Genomic DNA, 20,124 nt, shown 5'->3' on the forward strand with positions numbered 1-20,124 from the left:
CATTTGCAGGTATAAGCAGGACGGACTAAATATCTTTTAGACTTTAAGGCATGCTAAATGAATGAAATATGAAATAAATGTAAAGCAGTATCAAAGAGCAGATATCAGTCTTTGAAGAATGACTTGAAAGAAGCCTGTTTAAGAAAACACACGTGCAGGTCGGTAATAAGCCCTTTTTTTTTTAGACCCACGTGTGAAAAGCACTTGTTTTTCTTCTTCTTTCATCTTAAGAGAGCTGCTTTATAACTTGCTTTCAAGGTGTCATTCAGAAGACGCTTTGATCTCATAAATGTTTGCTTCAGTGGAGGGAAAACAACGTTTTTTTTTTTCCAGAGTCCATCTGTCTTTTTTCTCGTGCGTAATCGTGCGTAAAGATCAGAGTAACCAAGAAGACCCGGTGTTTGGAGACCCTTCTGAGTTTGATATTGAGTTTGCCTTGAGAAGTCAATGGATAACTAATTTAAACACGAACTTATGATTGACTTTGTGGAGTCATTCATTTAGAAATAGAGACTTCTTATGGAAAGTAGTTAAAGAAAAGCTACTCGCTCAAAACGATGATGAACTTTGTTCATACGATTTGTATTGAGAACGACTTGTATCAAACATAAATTGAAGAAAGGTGTCTATATGCAAAGAGAAAGGAAAGATCAGCTGGCTTTAAATTATGATAATCTATTTTCAACTTTGAATTCTTGTAAAAAAAAAAAAAAAAACTAAAAAAAAAAACCTGCAAGTTGAGTGATTATCCAGCTGGAACTGGATTAGCAGAATGCAAATCTCGCGACGTGAAGCCAGCGACACCCTTCTCTTTATCGAAGTAATTGGTTTCCACCTAAGACACTGTGCCCATTATTCTAATTTAATGGATTCATTTAAGCGCAGATGACCTCCCGTGGAGAGTACACTTCCTCAAGAGATCAGCTCCAAGTGCTCTCCGTCCATATTGCTCGATATAAAAACGAGAATTCTGATAGAAGTACATCCCATAACGACACAGCTTCTCGTGGATGAGCAACACGCTTTTTTCAAAGGCTGAAATTAGTTTATTTGAACCTTTATTGCCAGACGTGGGGACAATGGGCTTGGATGAAATCTACAATCGGGTTCACACCTTGTTAGCACCGCCATTAGTCTTCCTTTACATTCGCTGATTGGTGATTTACATTTGCGACCAAATAGCATCTTTACTGCTGTTTACCAAGACTTCAGGGGCACTGCGGAGTGAACGGGAGCATTTGATATAAAAGTGGAGACTCCAGGAGCCCTCAGTCACTCCAACTCAAAGTTGCAGACTGGTTGTGGATCTTAAGACACGGACGCACCGGGAATCTACCCAAGCCTCAGAGATGTTGATGTTTGTGATCAGCCTTGCTACACTGGTGTTCAACACCGCTGCACGGCCTTCAGTCAATTACCTGGAGAATCATTTCACCGCCGAAAACGAGCCGGAGGAAGTCCGCTCAGCAGCCATCAAGAGGCTTTTGGAGGTGTTTGGGATGGAGGACCCTCCGGCTATCCACGGACACAAGCAGCCGCCTCAGTACATGCTCGATCTGTACAACACGGTGGCCGATGTGGACGGTGTGACCAAGGACCCGAACCTCCTGGAGGGGAACACTGTGCGCAGCTTCTTTGACAAATGTAAGAGCTTGATGATTTTGAGCTTGCGTACGTTTTTTTTTTGGTTTTTTTTAAGCAATGTTTGTTGAGTTTTTCTAATGATGTGACTTCCATTGCAGTGCGCAGTGAACAGGTGGAGTACAGGTTCAATCTGTCCATGGTTGCCAGAAGTGAGAAGATCCTCACAGCGGAGCTCCATCTCTTCAAGCTGCGACCTCAGGCAACACTGACATTTCAAAGACATCACTTCTGCCAGGTTTGTACTGTTAAAGACACTTAAAGTAACCCGGAAAATAATGAAACACACCCAAGAGCACCCCCCCCCCCCCCCCTTCTCTTGGACATGACTGTAATCCCCCCCATCTCTTCTGTTTTTTTTCTTCAGATCAGTGTCTACCAGCTGCTTGACCCCAGCAGAAGCAACAGCACACAGGAGAAGAAGTTGTTGTCTTCTCGACTGATCCCAGTCCACTCTACTGGTTGGGAAGTGTTCACCATCACACAAGCAGTGAGTATCCACTTTCCTGTGAAGCCTCCTTTAACTCGTGAAGTTTATTATCTCTGAACAAACATCTGTACACGTTCTGTGTTTTTTTTTAATCGACTGTTTTTGATCTTCTTCTTCTTGAAGGTCCGGTCCTGGACAATGGATGAAGGCAGTAACCTCGGGCTCCATGTGGTGGTCAGGACTCTGGGAGGGAGCCAGATGGACATGAAACTGATTCGCTTTGCTTCAGGACGCAACCACCACCAGAGCAAACAGCCCATGCTGGTCCTCTTCACCGACGACGGGCGCCGCTCCGCCACTCTTGAAAGCCTCGGTAAGACTTCTTTCACACTTGATCTCCTGCACTAGTTAAACTAAACACATGGTCAGTAACATGAGCAGAGGTGTAGACGAGAGTTAGGGGGCCTAAGAGAAACCCTGGCCTCCTTACCGCCCCCCTTCTTCTTCTTCAACACTACTATTTGTACAAGGAAAAGAATGACTGTAAAGCCAGAAATAACTTTCAAATGTATACATTTCATATCATTTAATATAAGTTGTTCCGGGGAAATCTCATCTGTAGTGCTCACCGGCTGACAAATCAGTCCTTTCATCCGTTGTATCAGTTGAATTGATGTTTTTAAAAGGTGTCATCCAGTCCACCACAGCTTAAAAAGGAGTTGCCATTTTTTTTTCCTGATTAAGAGAAAAAAATATAAAATATTTAGAGGCATAACAAACATAAAGTGGTTGTTTCTTGAGATGTCTTAGCGTCACCCTGACACATTTTGTTGACCTGCTTTAAACTCAATGTACAAAAAGAGTCTAACAAAACTCTCCCCTTTCCTCCAACAGACCCAAACGACACCACTCCCACTTCCACGCTGCCCCAGGCCCCCCTGTCAGGTCCACCCTCCCGCAGCGCCCGCTCCCTAGACTTCAGCGAGGAGGAAGGTGCGTCTTCCCCCTGCCAGCGCCTGCCCCTCTACGTCGACTTCGAGGAGATCGGTTGGTCCGGTTGGATCGTGTCCCCCCGGGGTTACAACGCCTACCACTGCAAAGGCTCCTGCCCCTTCCCCCTGGGCCAGAACATGAGGCCCACCAACCACGCCACGGTCCAGTCCATCATCAACGCCCTGAAGCTGATGAAAGGCATCGACACGCCGTGCTGCGTGCCCGACAAGCTCTTCTCCATTAACCTCCTCTACTTCGACGACGACGAGAACGTGGTGCTCAAACAGTATAACGACATGGTGGCGGGAAGCTGCGGCTGCCACTGAACACTGTCAAAGAAGCTGGGCTGCACAGATATTCATCAAAAGTACAAAGTCAATCTCTTAAAGCTGCCCTTTAAAAAACTCAAAGAATAGTGAGTAATGTGCAGAGTCCAGTATGGAGCGATGTAATATATGTAAATATTCATAAATTATAATATATGGCAGTGATGGAAGTGAGATCCTGTGAAAGATGTGAATGTGTATATTTTATGTTTTTGTGAACTATTACATAGTCAGAATAAAATGTGTAAACAAGAGATTACAGAGTGAATTTATTTGAAGCAAGTTTTCTTAATTCCAGGTCATTTATCATTCTGAGGTCAACATTCGGTTTTCCATCTTTCCAAAATTTGCAATCTTGAATACTTTTTTAAATAAAAAAACAACCATCATCGAACTTAAATATAATGTCCATGCTTTCACACCATTTGATGCAGTTATTAAAAGCTCAAGGCATGCGAGCTATCAGTTTACCTAAGATTAATTGGTGCTAATTTAGAGATAAAAAAAATAAGCTTTTTTTCATTTATTTTGGATTTAGGGTGTGTGTGAGATATTATGGGAAAAAAAACACATATTATGTAAAACATGAAGAACAGCAAAAATTGTGAATCATTATTGATTATTTATCACACCTCATGTCATTATTATTGCAACATTTAACACTAGAATAGAATCACACAACATTTTTTTTCTTATATCCTACAGGCCTTGAATGAATCCTTTTTGAGTTTAAAAACTGATCTGATCCTGGATAGTGTTCACAGTCTGCAGAACCTCAGCATCACCACCAGATGGCGCTGAGGTTCTCCTGTGTTGTTAACTGGATGAATAAAACAACTACAGTAGGATAATGGCTTTGAACCACAGTCATAGCTCTCAGAGAGACCCTCCTTTACACGCACAACAAGCCTGAAAAGAAGCTGAAAAATATGAACTGAAATCTGTGTTTTAGATGATTAATGAGATATTTTAGATTATATATCTTTATAAATAGATAACTAGGAAAAAAGAACACACTTGTTCTTTACTCCTACATCTAAAGCTGGGTTTGATCATGCAAAACTGTAAACATTAAACATCTCCAATCCAACCGCACAGCCATGAAACAACCTCTTATTAGGCTCTTTTTAAGGTTGTAGTTAAAGATAGTTCTGGATTGCAGTGTATTGAGGGTGTTTCTTATAGCCTGTGTGCCCAGCAAACAGAATAGGAAGTAGAGGAGACAGCGTTAAACTGGTCATCTCCTGTTGGCTCATTTCACTGGATCAGTGATCTTGATGGTAAAGTAGGTTTCAGTGAGCATATCGCTGCTGATATTTAACTGTGTAGATAAAATAATATTAACAGGTATTTTAAAGTTGTGTTCAAAAATGCCATGGTTTAGGTTCTGCTTCCAAACCCAGCAAACTGGATGAGAATGTGTGCAGTCATGCTAATGAAAGAGACATCTGAGGCAGGTGTAACATCTGGATGTCTAACCTGTAATCAACACTGGAGCTGCTGATGACAGGAAACCTCAACATCTGCAGCTGCTCCTTCAGAGAAAAATAAGCAAAGGTCGACATGTCAGTGTGTCATCAAATGACAGTTGATTTTTTTTAAAGAAAATACCAACGTTAAAGCTTATATGAGTAGTTTTGAGCTGGTTTCTTAACAGGCAATTCACACTGAAGTGAGCTACAAAAGGAAATGAGAACATCAGCACTAACTATAATTATAACTGCCAGGGGTAGGAGTCATACAACATGATTTATGGCACCTGCAGAAACCGTCTGTTTTTTTTCTTTTACATTTTTTTTATAGCAAAAATTGTGTCACTCACCCTACGGAAGAGTACAGAGGCTGTCCTCATCGCAGCAGCCATGGTTTTTCCTGTCTCTCTTCAGCTGTCCTGTCCAATAAAGGCAAACAACCCTAAAATAACTTAATAAAAAAAAAACCCAAAAAACAACTAAATGAAGCGAGATCTTATTTTTCTTAAAAGATACTATTTACCAATTTGTCCACAAGGGGGCACCAACATCATCAGAAACGCAAAAGTTACTCACAGGAGCTTGAAGTTGACACTACTGCTGCTCGAAATCTTTACAAAAGGTGGAATCTGTCTTCCTTTTTTTCCACTTGTGATATAATGAGATTGAGTTTTCTGGTACAGAAAGAGAGACGGACATTGTTAAAAATCCACCATAATGTAGAATAGTTGTACATGTATTTAACTGCCTGAACTTCATGACTCTATTTAACAAAACTTAACTTCTTCATTTATTGCTTTGCTTTTATGTAGTTAAATAGCCTGGCTGGCTGTCGTCGGCTTAGTCAGACAATAACAGTCAGACCATAACATCACAATGAAAAGCCATCCAATTATTTTAGAAAAAATAAATAAGAAAAATTACAGGGTTTTTTTTGTGTAGATTTTGCACATAACAACAGTATGGGTCAAAAACATAGAAGCTATTCTGCAGAAATCACTTTGGACTAATGGCTGTAGAGTCCTGATAAAAGCTGATACGATAACAACGTGACACTGTAAAATGAAGTAGGACTATATGTGAGCCCTCATTGCAGATGATACAGATAAAAGTGTAGAGTAACTTTCAAACAAAGTTTAAATATAAATATCTCATTAAATTCAGTTTAATACTCATGTCATAAACTTATTACAAACCAAATATGAAGGTAAGCCAGTGAGACTCTTTAAGACCTGTACAAACACTTTTTATATGCAAAGTATTTTTTTAGTTGAATTCCCTGCTTTAGTTGAATTACTTTGCAAGTATGATTCAAATGCAAATAAAAACATTTTCTACCTTTCAGTTTTAGGTCAGATATATAATACCTGATCTGAAACTGACAGGTTAAATCTACTCGTTGGATAAACATCCAATAGTTATGTGCTCTGCTGAAACAAAACTTGTCTCCCATCAAAACGTCTATTTGCCCATGACAAAACCCTGTCTCTACAGAGTGTAACCTGAGCGGTGACCGAGGCGTTGGCCATACAGTGGCACTAAAGGGGGTTGATACCACTTGGCATGATGCTGGACGACAGCCCTTATTCATTGTCAGAGGGGCTGCTATTCACAATGGAGAAAACGATGAAATGCTGCCATTATAATGGGGACCAAAGGGCCCATGGCAGCCTGACACCCGATCCCCTCTTTGGCTCTGGCTTCCTTTTGTCCCAGTATTTCATATCTGACATATCCACACACCATAAAAAAAAAAAAAAAGCACTGATGGTGGAGCAGCGATGGACGTGAGGCTTGGCGTCTGCATGCTCAGACATGGGGAATAAACAGACCATCTTCACAGCTCAGCAGCTAGACGCCTATCAGGTAGGTGTCACTCCGGTTTCTTTAGCCTCATTCTCTCTGTGCTGTGCTGCTCTTATCTACACGGCGTACCACCAAATATAAACAAGATTAGCATGTCCTGTGGGACTGTCACTACTTTGTTTTAGTGAACAGAAGGGGACCGGGGTCATGAGGGGCTTTCTTTAAAGTGTTGAACTAAGTTAGAGCTTGACTGATCATATTTGTTGATTTGAATTCTTTGAGCATTGTAGTAATTTAATACTTTAAATATTCATTTTGAGAGATATGCTTTAGAGTTTGCAATCAGCTCTATTCTGCTTTATTTCAGAGAGAAATGTTTGTTCTGTTTAACTCTATATGTATCTCATATCTCCATATATAAGATATTATTACCATTTTTAAGATTTAACAAAAAAGTACTTTTATATCTAAATTATAGTATAACAAAATAGATCTTTGTTTTTTGCAGGATTGTACATATTTCACAAGAAAAGAAATTCTCAGGTGAGCCAATCATTTTTTTATTTTTAAATGTTAAAGCTACCCTGAGGAACTTTTCGAGTTGCGTCGACTTTGGCGCCCCCTGTGGGCAAAGTGTTTATCCCTTTACTAATCGTTTCCTGTTCATGTGTGAGTGATCATTTCTGAAACAATCAATCCTTTTTAATTATAAAATGTCAAACATGCACCTCATACTGAATGTTTGGACACATTTCAGAAAAGGCAAAGTGCTGATAACCATCGTGTGACACATATACCCCGTGGTTGGCTTTACAGGCTAGTAAAGAACTATAAATAAAATAATCAGTCTTGTTTGCTTTCTTAGGTCATGTTAAAACTTCAGTATTAATTCTGGTCTGTTTTATTTGAAGCAAAAAGCTCTTTACGGGAGCTTTAATATAACTGAAACACTCTTCAGACTGCGGTTTCAAGGCGCAAAGTTTACGTCAGTGTGATGTCTTTACCTTCAAGATGAATGTTGTAGAGGAATAATTGGGGGATGAAGTGATCCCCCCCCTCTGAACTGTCTTCAGAGGTAGTAACAGAGCGTTACAGGGGTGAGAAGGGATCGGCAGAGCCAGCGAGGGAGCACAGCGCTGTTCGGTGTGCACGTCTGACTGTGCGTGTGTATGTGCCGTGTTTCTTTCTGCTTCCTCTTCGCTGTAAGGCAATGGGAATTCACAGACTTGGACACCAAACTTACACCATTGCGATACAAATATATATATATGTACAAAGACGTATTGATGGCTGAGCTTAGTTCTGGCGCTGATGCAAAATCGCAATCTGAAAAGGGCTTGACAGTAATATGTGATAATACGCCTGCCACATACTACACTGTAACTCTAAACCACTGTAACAACAGTCAGACAGGCAACTACTGAGAGATCTAAAGGAACTCATTTGTCCAGGAAATGATCGTCTCCACTGGGTTTTTACTGTTCACCAACACTACAGAGAAAAGAAATAGAAACTGCATTTGAATTACTAATTTCCTCTCTCCAATAAACACCAACAAAATATAAAAAGCAACATTCTCCTCTGCCATGTAGATGTTTCAGAACACTAAGAAACACACACACACACACACACACACCACAGGTCTTACTTTTGTCAGTATGAGCATGATGCACAACACTTCCTGTGCAATATCATTATGTTGTTGTAACATTCATGCAACAACATGCTTGTATGGTGCAATGATTCCCACAACACTTTTGAGAAATTCTTTTAACGAGCTATTTTTTTTTTCAACTATTATCAACAGACATGTTTCGACGAATTCCAGAGGTTATGTGATGAATGTTACTCTTTTGTTTTAGAGAAGCAGAGCAACATTCGTTTTGTGCAATTTCTAATGAAAATGAAAGCATGCTATCCTTTCCCATTCATACAATGATGAAAGTTCATTTTTCAAACCTTTCCTAGGCTTTTCTACCGCTATAGGGATTTGGCACCGCAGCTCGTTCCCCTTGACTACACCAACCAACCAGATGTGACGCTACCATATGAGCTGATTGGCACCATGCCCGAGCTGAAGGTAGACCCACTGGTCCACACACCCTGCAGACCCGCTCTCTCCCTGTGTTCCCAATCCATAATTAATGGCCAACTAATCGACAGAATTCTTTGAAAGGTTATACGTTATCCGACTCCTTTAAACTTGAAGAATGCTGGCTAGTCCCTCAGGGCACACTTGTTGGAAATGGGTCAATTATATGCCTCTTTAAACAATGACAGCAAGGTAAACAGGAGTGCTAACACGGCGGCGTTCACTGACGTGACCTGAGAAAGGGAGAGTTCCTGTGGAAATGTGTTTTTATCAAATTATAACAAGGCTATAACTTAGAGATATCAGACATGAGAAATCACTGAACAAAAACACACAGTAACAGAGCGAAGGAGAGCCATCAAATGTGAAGAGCGGCTCTTTATAGTTCTGTATGACTGACCACACTGAATTATTCACACAAGTTTAATCAGACTGTTATAACTGAAGGCCTGCCGGTGTCCCCTAATTTGCAGGACAACCCATTTCGTCAGAGGATCGCCGAGGTTTTCTCGGAGGACGGAGAGGGAAACATGACCCTGGACGACTTTCTGGACATGTTCTCAGTCCTGAGTGAGATGGCCCCGCGTGACCTCAAGGCCTACTACGCTTTCAAGATCTACGGTAAAACAACCCTTGAGTTGGTATAACTACAAAATATGGCATCAGCACATTTTCATTGTGTTATTGTAATTTTCCTTGTTTCTACTGTATAAGAAAAATAATATTTAAAAACCACCAAATTCTTATCTTTCCATTTAAACTTGCTTTTCTTCTGATATTATTACATTTAAACCAAATTTGATGATTATTATACCATAGAAGGAACTATTTTTTACATTATACATTCACTATGCAAATACAAAAGTAGATACTTTTTCTCAACAAACCTGCTTTGCAAGAATTCCAGTAAGGGATATAGAGCATTGGACATTCAATTGTTTTAGGGTCAAACAGAAATAATGCAGAATTTCCTGTCCAAGAATCGTGTTGATCTTACTCCAATCATATTTATCTCATAAAATCCTAAAGGCCCATCAAGCATCGTGGAGAAAACTGTTTTAAGTTTGTGTTTTGGCGCTGTTAAATGTTATTAAATGTTATTGTGCAACAAGAGACTGTTAACAGGAACCCTGATGTCAAAATTGGCCCCACTTTAGAGAAACTGAATCATTAATTCCCTAAAATAAAAGTTTTGGTATAACAATGTTATATTTGGAAGCTTTGTAATATGTCAATAAAAACAGAACGTGGTGAGATGAAAAACATCGAAACAGAAAAAAAAGAAGCTTTTTTTTTTTTTTATTGCAATTGGAAATAATATACCCAATTTGAATTATATGCCAGCAGCATGTGTCAAAAAGTTTGGGAGTGTCAACAAAAGACTTTAAAAGTTCTGATTTGCTAAAGAAAACACCTTGTGCAACAGGTTAATAACACGAATACGGTATGAAAAGAAGCATCCCAGAGAAGCTGAGTGGACTTAGTAAAGATGGAGAGAGGCTCTGCATCTATCAACACAACCTTAAACTCTACCATGCAAACAGGAAAGTGGATTTATTACAGTTCTAGAAATGCTGCGGCCTTCTCTGGACCTCAGTTAATTTAAGGTTAACTGAGGTTAAAAGGGAAATCTATCCTGAGATCTGAGGATTCGAGATTAAACATGGAGGTTTTGCAAACCGTCATATTATGTCTTTATTTACATTTTACAAAACGTCTCAACTTATTTGGAAACAGGCGCGAACTAATTACAATCCCCCAGTAAGTTGAACAGCATTAGATGAATCATGAAAATCTACTTAAACTTCAATATGGAAGCATTACATGCAAAGGGAGCACGATGAGGGGTTTGGAGCTGTAACCATGACGGATGGTGCATGGAACGGTATTAATGATTAACCAGCCCATTATGGAGGTAAAGAGCTTTTCAAAGCCGTGCTCGGGCCCGTCCTGTGCCCGGCCGCAGGACTAGGGTTGCCCCTAATTAAGAGACGCTGACAGATGAAGAAGTTATATACACATCACCCTGTGGTCATGGGTCAAAGGAACTTCTCATCCATTATTCAGACCTATAGAGGCGGTATACAATCCAATGTCTGGCCCCTTGTATTCAGGGGGGGGGCTGTAATCCTTCGCTTGGAGGAACAAGGCATGTTAAGGGTCTAACAGGTCAAGTCCACCCCTCAGTGCCCACAACCAACAAGCTGTAATCAAGATTAAACGGTTGGTTATAAACCACCGTATAGAAAGATGGACGACGCATCTTAACCTCCTACCATTGTACAAAAACAAAGCCAAAATATCCCTTGTGACACATTGTGGTGGGTCATCATTTGAAGCTAGAGAAAGTGCTGTAGATATCAGCTGGTGGAGCTGCAGCATTGATGCCCCCCCCCTCTTTTGGCTAACTACAACACACACTGATAAAACTAATTTTATTCATTCATTTTTCACTTTTTGACACTTTGTCATTAACCTGCATGTTAAGAACTGACTTTGAAGACAGAAACCTAACCATGCTATTTTACTAGTATTTTGATTTTCTAGTTTGACCCATGTCCCATCTGTTAACATGGAGGGGGCGGAGCTTATGACCTATACTGCAGCCAGTCAATAGGGGAGCTTCAGTGTTTTGGCTTTACTTTTGGGGAGCTGCCATGTCCTCCATCTTTTTATACAGATTACGGATTAAACCAAAATCAGGAGTAATTCTCACTTGAATCAAGTAGAGATTGAAAGGACAAGCTCTGTTTAAAGCCCTGTATGCCCATAACCGGGGTGGAGAGGTTTCAGTCAAATATGCATAGAGGAGAAAAACAAAGAGTCGACATGTTTAGTTCTCTCACCTTAAAACAGATTTCTTATTAATATATGTTATGTTTCCAGTGATGCCTGGGCTGTTTATTTCTCTATGTATGAACTGATCTTTTTTCTTTCGTTACATCTCATTGAAGACTGTAATTCTTGTTTTGTTGTTTTGTCTTGTTATTTAGGGTGTCATCTGCTTGTTTTGTCTCGTCTTTTGTATTATTGTGTTGTACTCTTCTGTTTGTAAAAAAAAACAAAAAACAGTAATATTTCTGAAGCTGGAAGCAATCAATCTCGTGTAGTTTTTTACTTCTTCTTGTTTTTAATTGTCTTGAAGTTATTATGAAAATATTTGCTCCAGTGGTAATTTTTCGATGTCATTGCACCTCTCCTTTTGCTTCTTTTCCAAGATTTCAACAACGACGACTTCATCTGCAGGGCCGACCTGGAGAAAACCCTGAACAAACTGACCCGTAACGAGCTGACGGAGGACGAGGTGAGGATGGTGTGTGAGAAAGTGATCGATGAAGCCGACCTGGACAACGACGGGCGTCTGTCACTCGAGGACTTCCAGCACATGATTGTTCGAGCACCAGACTTCCTCAGGTAGGTCGGCAGGGAGGAGCTAAATATACATGTACATATAATACACAACAACACAATGGTTAGGTTATGCATAATGTAATGTAATGTATTGTGGCTTTCCGTACTTTTATTTTTAATCCTGAATACAAAGAAATGAATTAAATTTTAACTTTTCTGGTTTCTGTTCACAGCACCTTCCACATAAGGATCTGAAGAAAGTTAGCCAAAATGTGAATTTCTTGACTTAAAAAGAGAATCTGAGGAAGAACTTTTAACACTGAAGATTATTTTTCAAGTGTGGGAATCTTGACTTCTAGTACTTTTACCCTCCTGTGAATATATATACATTGTGCTTGTTGTGTTGTCATTTGTAATAAAAACTGCAAAATAAAAATATTCTTACCTTCATCAGAGGTCATTAAACTTTGATTTTTAGAAAGCAGAGAAATACAACGATTACACGTCGCCTTTAACTCTGAGCATCACTGTAAATGTGCATTTTTTTGTATTGTTGCAGCAGCAACCATAACAAGCCGTCATGGTGTGACAGCAGGTTTATCATCAGTTGGACACGTCGGCTAATCAATCAAGACACGCCTCATTAGCTGTGACCATCAACAGTACATTTTTGTTTTGTATCTAAAGGGATAGAGTTACAGCGGACTATAAAAGAAACACATGGCAGAATATTCCAGCGGGTCACAGAGGCCAGAAAAGGAGAGCTATTTGTCATGAACGCAGGCAGGCTGCATTGTGGGAGCATGGGGAATAAAGAGACAGAATTCAGGAAAGTAAATTTTATCATCTTATTTTATTAAATCAAAAGTACACATATCTACAAATTGTAGATAAATTATCATATGGGTTTAGAAAGTACAGTACACTTTAAGTAGATCTCTTTTTTTCAATGTGGTATTTACAATGTGTGTTTATTTCTCTTTTTTTCAAAATGTAATTTTTCATTCTCCCTGTGTACTTCCCAATAGATGGAATGAAAATATGGCTGTAAAAAGGGGGTGTACAGTATAATATGATGTGCGATAGGAGTCTTAAGAAAGAGGATATGATTTCAAAACAAAATCAAAGAGAAGGTATCATTTCAGCCGACAAATGATACAGCGCTGAGTCCCACAAAAGTCTCCTCCCTACGTTTCTGTTCCTGACTTAAAGCTACGGCATCACTCCAACGAGACGGCGGCTCCGTCTCCACATTTCAACATCAAGACTCTTCCTACTCAACCTTTCATCACTCTAAACTTCACCCACATTGATTTAGCAGTGCCTGTTGAAGACTCAGCGAATGATGCAAAACAAACAAACAAAAAACAAACCCATACATTCAACTGTACAGGACTACAAGTATGTCTGAAAACTTACTTCACACAAATATGCACAGGTCCAAGATTCACAATGCATAGCTCACCTATGACAGAACTGAGTATTAGCGGTTAAGACAAATGGCCATGGTAGTCATGAGGTCCCAAATGATTTGATATTTAAAAAAAAAAAAGTGCAGGCAAGCAAAAGCTGATCCTCCCTCGATATTGTGCATACAGGAGTTGGATTTTCAGACTAGCAACAAATGCAGGAACGGAACATGAGGAATGGTGGAAAAAGTCGGAGACATAAATGTTAAAAAGAGGGTGCATGGATAACACACGTCGAGTTCACTATGGCTCGTGTTCTTAATAAAATACTGATTATAATTGGAGTTCAGGTGCTCATCTGTTACGTCTACTTTGCCTGCGGTGCCACCTAGCTGTCAAACTATGATCAAACACAAACACACAGGAAAATGTACAACAGCTAACTATGGGACCGTCTGGAGCTTACATGGAGCCAGTGTACACGGGGAAAACAATCACTTTTTAAACTACAGTTTGGCAGGGCAGTAGCATAGAAACACAGGCTTGCAAATGATTATTCTTTTTATATAAATATATATATATATTTAAGTATGACAGGGCATTTTTGTCAGTGATCTAAAACCGGGACAGTGCTTCACAAGCAGTGAGATAGCAGAAGGAGATTAAGGTGTAGTAAAATTTAGGAGTTATGCCCGTCATCCTACAAAGACTCAATAGATTAACACTTTTTTTTTTTTAAACTAAGTAATTGTATTGTTGTATTGCAAAACTATCACTTGGCACAGACTACACACAAAACACGAGTTACTGGTAAAGTGCAAGGAGAGCTGCGTGGATAGCAGGAGAAGAAGAAGAAGGGGGCTTACAGTGCTAGACTTGGATTTGTTGATCAGTGTAACCAGGACGTCATTTAGCTTTACTGTGAATCAGAGCTGCTTCAGAAACTTCCGAGTCAAATTTAAAAGGCGACACTTTCAAGCAAACCAATTTAGAGGACAAGCTGTTCTTTTTTTTTTTTTTTCAAACATAAATTGCCCGGTCATATTTTGATATTCACCTTTAAGGTGAATCATTAAGCATAAATAATAAATGTTGTTGCCATTTCTACATTCTCAATCGTGTGGATTTGCTTTCTTTCTTTACCTTACATGATAGGAAATTAAATGTTTTTAGGGTGTTTTTTTTAACAGGTAATTTGACAAAAAGAAGCTTCAGCTTAGACATAAGAAAACTCTCTCTAAGATATTTTCTGACATTTTTAGAACAAAAAATAAATGTATTATTCTTGGGAATAAGTTTTAGACTTACTGATTATTAAATAATTACTAAATATGGCCTCGGCTCTTATTACAAAGAACTCTACTGTGGGCGATATATATATATTTGCAGCATATCTTGATATTTCTGTAAAATATAGATTAAGCATACTTTCAATTTTGACACCTATTCACTGAGCAATTTAACATGACAAGAAGTTCTTGCTGGTCTCTTAACCACACAAAGCTTCAGCAGAATCTTGTCTTCTCAACAACACTGATATTTATTTAACAGCCGTGCTTAATCTACGCAGTCAAAAATCTGGATTGTATTTCTAGTTTTTGCATTGCCAAAGCGCCTCCCAGCACCTGAGAGCTATTGCGGAAAGGTTAATCAAAGTTGGAGGCATTGTGTAATGAATGAGACAAGATGAAACGCATCGAATGATTGCTAAGGATGACAAACGCGCGAAGAACAGAGCTCACATTGAAAACCTTCCAATCTGATTCTTCTCTGATCTGGGACTGCCTCTTTGAGGGATTCTGGACAGCTCAGGTGAAAATGAAAGCATGTGCAGCTCTGTTTCACTAAAGTGCAAGCCTTTCAGTCTCTGGTTAGCATTTATAACACAAATAGGGGAAAGAGCACTCGTAAAAAATAGATATAGATATTACTTTTTGTAATTGGAATCCCATAACTTTGACATAAATTCAACGGTTTCTCGTCCTCGGTTGTGCTACTGGCTGTGTGAAATATGAGTGTGTGGTACAAAGAGACTAACATCAGGAGTAAGAGCTTGTCTTTCTGTGAAAAGGAAGCTGTGGAGAATACACTCCTGGCTGAGTCCTCAACCAGTCAAGCACTCTGACCAATGAAGACAACCGATCTCCTAAAAATGGAAGAGATGCACCACTGGAAGCTTTCAGAGGAAGAAGAAGAGAGGAGGGGACCTCCTCCGCTTACTTGGAATATTATGGTTTGTGTGTGGACTGGGAGGACAGGCCGTGGATCGGTCAAAAGAGGGAAGGGGAAAGGAAGTGCTAACAGCAAGCACAGTCCATTTATGTCCAGCCAGTTGTTGAAGGCCTCAGTCCTCAGAGTAAGCTACAGCGGAAGAAGCTGGTCTTTTTCTGAGGCTCTGAGATCTTGACTCCGTGACTGGTCCCCTGCGGCGTGTTGCCCTCCTGCAAACGTGAAACATTAAGAAGGTGTGTTAACCGATGTGTCAGGTACAAGAAACGCCTAACTGCCTGTCCTCATATGGTGGAAGAATCCTATCCACAGAATTGTAATGTACTTTTTCACATGCAGAAGCCAGCTGCTGTGGTAATGAGAAGTTTCATACTCAAAAAAGTAAGTAATTTAATGTATGAAAATGAATTATGACATTTTATCAGTTACTCAAGCTGCTAACCAAAGATAACCAAAAGACGTCTTCTTACCAATTTTGTGTCCATTTTGGATTTGATGTCTCTTGCAAGTGTCAGAAATGACTGAATGAAAAAAAAAATTGTTATACAGATGCCACACAATGTTTGAATCATCTCCTAACTCCAGCTAGAATGGCTCTTACATTCTCAACGTTGATGTTGGCCTTTGCACTGGTCTCCATGAACTTTATCCCGTACTCCAATGCAAGCTAAAAGAAAATGTAAGAAAATGACATCAAGTTAAGTCTGTTAACATCAGTCGTTCTAATGAAACACGAGTTATATTCATACTTGTATTATATTTGATTATAAAAATAACTTCCCACCTTCTCCCCTCTGTCTTTGGACACCTGCCGCTTGTCATTGATGTCACACTTGTTGCCAAGGACCATCTTCTCAACATCAGATGATGCATGCTGGATAAAGAAAACAACAATTTAATAAAAGAACACATCTGCTATGGTGCTATTGGCTGTTTTTCATAAGCTTGAACACAAGTTAATGATAGTCTATTTAGGCTGTTACACACCTCCTCTATGTTTCTTATCCAGTTCTTGATATTTTCAAAAGACTTCTCGTTGGTGATGTCGTAGACAAGCATGATGCCCTGTAAAGAAAAAAGAAATAAAAGTGTGAACGGAACCAAGAACATGTAGCGTCCAAGAAAAGGGAGATTTGTTTTGATGACACCCACCATTGCTCCTCTGTAGTAGGCGGTTGTGATTGTTCGGAAGCGCTCCTGGCCAGCAGTATCCCTGAAAAACACCAGAATTGACTGTAAATTATCACTGAAGTAAAGCATCCTGATATGTGTGCTCTTTGGCCCTTTGCTTTGAGGCGTAGAACACCTGTTGAACAAATAGCACTTTCCTGCGCCGTTCACTTTGTCATATTATTTTCGAGTTGGTTTGAATTATGATCACTTTTTAGCACGGCAAGTTTGAAAACAAAAAGCCAAAGACCTTTTAGTTTTCATTTGAATGATGTCATACAATATGCATACATAGAGAGTAAAAGTATAATGCAAACTGGATGACTGAATATTAATTTTAAATATAAGTCAAATAAAGCACCTATAATCTGAAAGTTAAAACGTGTTTCTGTTACTGCATTTTCATTTTAAAATTTGCTTTTTCATTTGAATTATGATATAAATTTAGCGGGGGCATTTTTTGAAAATGAAAAGGCAAATGTAATTTTCTTTTTTTTTTCTTTTTGCATTTTTGAAGTTGAAAACTAAAATTCAAATTAGATAAATTAATCATCATTTTATTTTTGAGTCAAATAATACAACCATATTCTGAAAATTACATTTCTGTTAATGGATTTTAATTTTCAAATTAGCTTTATCATTTGAATTCTGATCACTAATCTGATTCAACGCCGCTGTCACAAGGACAGATACAGGAAATCTTTCCTACCGAAGGCCATGACTCTGTACAACAGCTCACCTCATGCGAGCAGAGAACTGTCATCGTGATAATATCTGAAAATAAATGTAACTACACATCCCTCTTTACAGACTGTATATTGAGGAATAAGATATATATATATAGTAAAAACAAAGAAGAAAACTTAAGATATTGAAGGAGGAGAAGGTATCAAGAATATCTAATTTTTTGCTGCAGACCCTTTATGTTTTCTATAACGGCACAGCTATTTGTCTGTAAATTGTTCTTAACCATCCTCTTTTTTTTTTTTTAATTTAACCTTTATTTTACCAGGCAGAATTGCTTGAGATCAAATGACCTCTTTTTCGAGCAAGGCCTGGCCAAAATGGCAGCAGCAATGGACAAATGCAGTCCAGAAGGTGAAGAAGAAGGAGGAGGAGGAGAAGGAGGACAAGATCATGTTAAACAAAAACAAAACACAACACCACAATACACACTAAAATAACAATTATGTGACGATGATAAAATACTACGCAGTGAAACATTTACACACTCCAAAATTAGCCATTTAAAAAAAACTTGTGAGCCGAGTTTTAAAATCACTAATAGTGATGAGTTCCTGCAATTTGAGTGGTTTTTTTGAAGACTTTAATGAACTCAAAGAATTTAGTGTTGCTGAGATTTGATGCAAAGGTCAAAGGCCATAAAACCTGTAATGTTGTGGTCCCGGGACGGAAACATAGAGAGGGATGCATTCTGCCAACATTACAATAAAATACCTTTACATTTCGTTTTAAAACAGAAAATATAAAATGTATAATCTTATGCATGTTTTCATAGAGTGTTAAAGACTTGTGGGCACCTTGCCTTAAAGTGTGTGACATCCATACATACATAAAAGCTCAACATTAATAAAACATACGTATTAAATAAAGGGTTTTTTAATTTAAACTTACCATATCTGCAACTTTATCTTCTTGCCGTCGAGCTCTATTGTCCTGATCTTGAAATCAATTCCTGTAAGGACACAAACAGAGGAATCATGCATGTTAATTACATCCTTAGCTTGTTAGTTAAAGACACGCAATAACAAAGATTAAACGACGACTCGGCTTCACGCCACGGTATATTGAAGTAACATGTACAGAAAACAACAACAACATTTATTTATTGCTTGTATTTAGTCGTGAATGGCGCGTTAAAAATCGCAAGCTTTCCGGTGTCATGCCAGCATGTAGACGGGGCCTCACGGCTAATATAACAGGGGAGACACCCGGCATTAACTGAACAATCAACCAGAACACTAACACTTCAAACTAAAACGTTAACCTTAAGCAACACATTCCCACAAGTAAGTCTTCCCTTATCGTCTCTTATTAAACAGTCATTTTTAATCACTTTATCTCTGAGAGTAACAGGCAAAGAGAAAATACTTCCAGCTATCAAAGTAGCACCCCTAGCATTCCAGTAAGTAGACGGAGCCTTCGCGTACTGTAAACACACAGAAAGATAAAGATTCACAAGAGCAAAACTGTACCTATAGTTGAGATAAACGTTGAATTGAAGGCGTCTTCTGAAAACCTGAACAGGACACAGGTCTTCCCGACACCAGAGTCGCCTATTAACAGTAATTTAAACAAATAGTCGTATGTCTTCGCCATACTTGATATTATTGCGGAAATCCCGCCCGGCGAAGCTGCGCTGTTAAAGTGTCGACAGGACGCCCCCTGCTGGCCCGGAATACACCTGCAGGTTACACGTCACGGGGCACACTGGGCGTTAACTGTAGCCTCATAACATGTTTTGAAGTAGCTACCTCACCTGTAAATACATTTAGTAAAGAGAACCAGTTTGAAAAGGGATATATTTATTCCATCTATTGTTGAAATACACATTTCAGCAGCGGTGGTGCAGCAGCAGCAGCTGTGTGACCCTTTTTATAAAGTAAAAGTCATCCAATTGACCCACGATCATTTTAAATACTTAAGTAGGTCAAGCTTTCAAATGTTCTACTGAAGGTCTTTTTTCCCCCCATTTCACTCTCTTTATTGAAATCACTTTAATTGGGAAACTTAAGGCAAAGAAGCATTAGGGCTGTATATTTTCAAACAAGATATAGGGTAAGACAAAATCGTTAATATCGATATAGTTTATGTTGCATTTAAATAACGTTAGAGAGGTGCCAGGTCACTTTTTCCTCATCTCACTGATGATGACTGACTGTCTGTCCCTCTTCACCCTGCTCCTCCTCTCTCTCTCTTTTATTGTATTAAAGGAACATTTTTATTTTAGAATATTACTTTTTAAATTCACAAACAGGTAGTTTATTTTTCCATCTGTTTTCACTGTTAATAAAAATACATATCGATATATATCGAGTATCGCCATTCAGCTAAACAATATCGAGATGTGAGTTTTGGTCCATATCACCCAGCCCTACTAAGCATGCTGTGTGATTGCGCTTTAAGAAAAGGCAAATATCAAATAAAAGGCACTTAGAAATATTGTGGTCTACATTTCACATCT

General features: G+C 39.0%; 3 protein-coding genes across 3 annotated transcripts; 2 read left to right on the top strand and 1 right to left on the bottom strand.

The window, feature by feature from the left end:
• The first annotated feature begins 758 nt into the window (after positions 1-758).
• On the top strand, positions 759-3,644 carry admp (anti-dorsalizing morphogenic protein). The gene is made up of 5 exons (XM_061043691.1): positions 759-1,644; positions 1,743-1,879; positions 2,009-2,131; positions 2,255-2,444; positions 2,966-3,644. The coding sequence occupies exons 1-5, from the start codon at positions 1,350-1,352 to the stop codon at positions 3,388-3,390; spliced, it is 1,170 nt and encodes a 389-aa protein (XP_060899674.1). The 5' UTR covers positions 759-1,349; the 3' UTR covers positions 3,391-3,644.
• Positions 3,645-6,454: 2,810 nt separating this feature from the next.
• cib3 (calcium and integrin binding family member 3) lies at positions 6,455-12,673 on the top strand. The gene is made up of 6 exons (XM_061043692.1): positions 6,455-6,728; positions 7,177-7,211; positions 8,637-8,748; positions 9,234-9,381; positions 11,979-12,174; positions 12,345-12,673. Exons 1-6 carry the CDS (start codon positions 6,678-6,680, stop codon positions 12,364-12,366), a joined length of 564 nt encoding a protein of 187 aa, XP_060899675.1. The 5' UTR covers positions 6,455-6,677; the 3' UTR covers positions 12,367-12,673.
• A 272-nt stretch (positions 12,674-12,945) lies between these two features.
• LOC132979454 (ras-related protein Rab-8A-like) lies at positions 12,946-19,316 on the bottom strand. Its single transcript, XM_061045279.1, has 8 exons — positions 19,136-19,316; positions 18,555-18,615; positions 16,902-16,962; positions 16,737-16,814; positions 16,534-16,623; positions 16,351-16,416; positions 16,220-16,270; positions 12,946-15,961 (listed from the first exon to the last, which is right to left on the bottom strand). Exons 1-8 carry the CDS (start codon positions 19,257-19,259, stop codon positions 15,872-15,874), a joined length of 621 nt encoding a protein of 206 aa, XP_060901262.1. The 5' UTR covers positions 19,260-19,316; the 3' UTR covers positions 12,946-15,871.
• Between the last annotated feature and the right edge of the window lie 808 nt (positions 19,317-20,124).

Source organism: Labrus mixtus, chromosome 8 (assembly GCF_963584025.1).
Source record: "Labrus mixtus chromosome 8, fLabMix1.1, whole genome shotgun sequence".
Taxonomy (NCBI): Eukaryota; Metazoa; Chordata; class Actinopteri; order Labriformes; family Labridae; genus Labrus; species Labrus mixtus.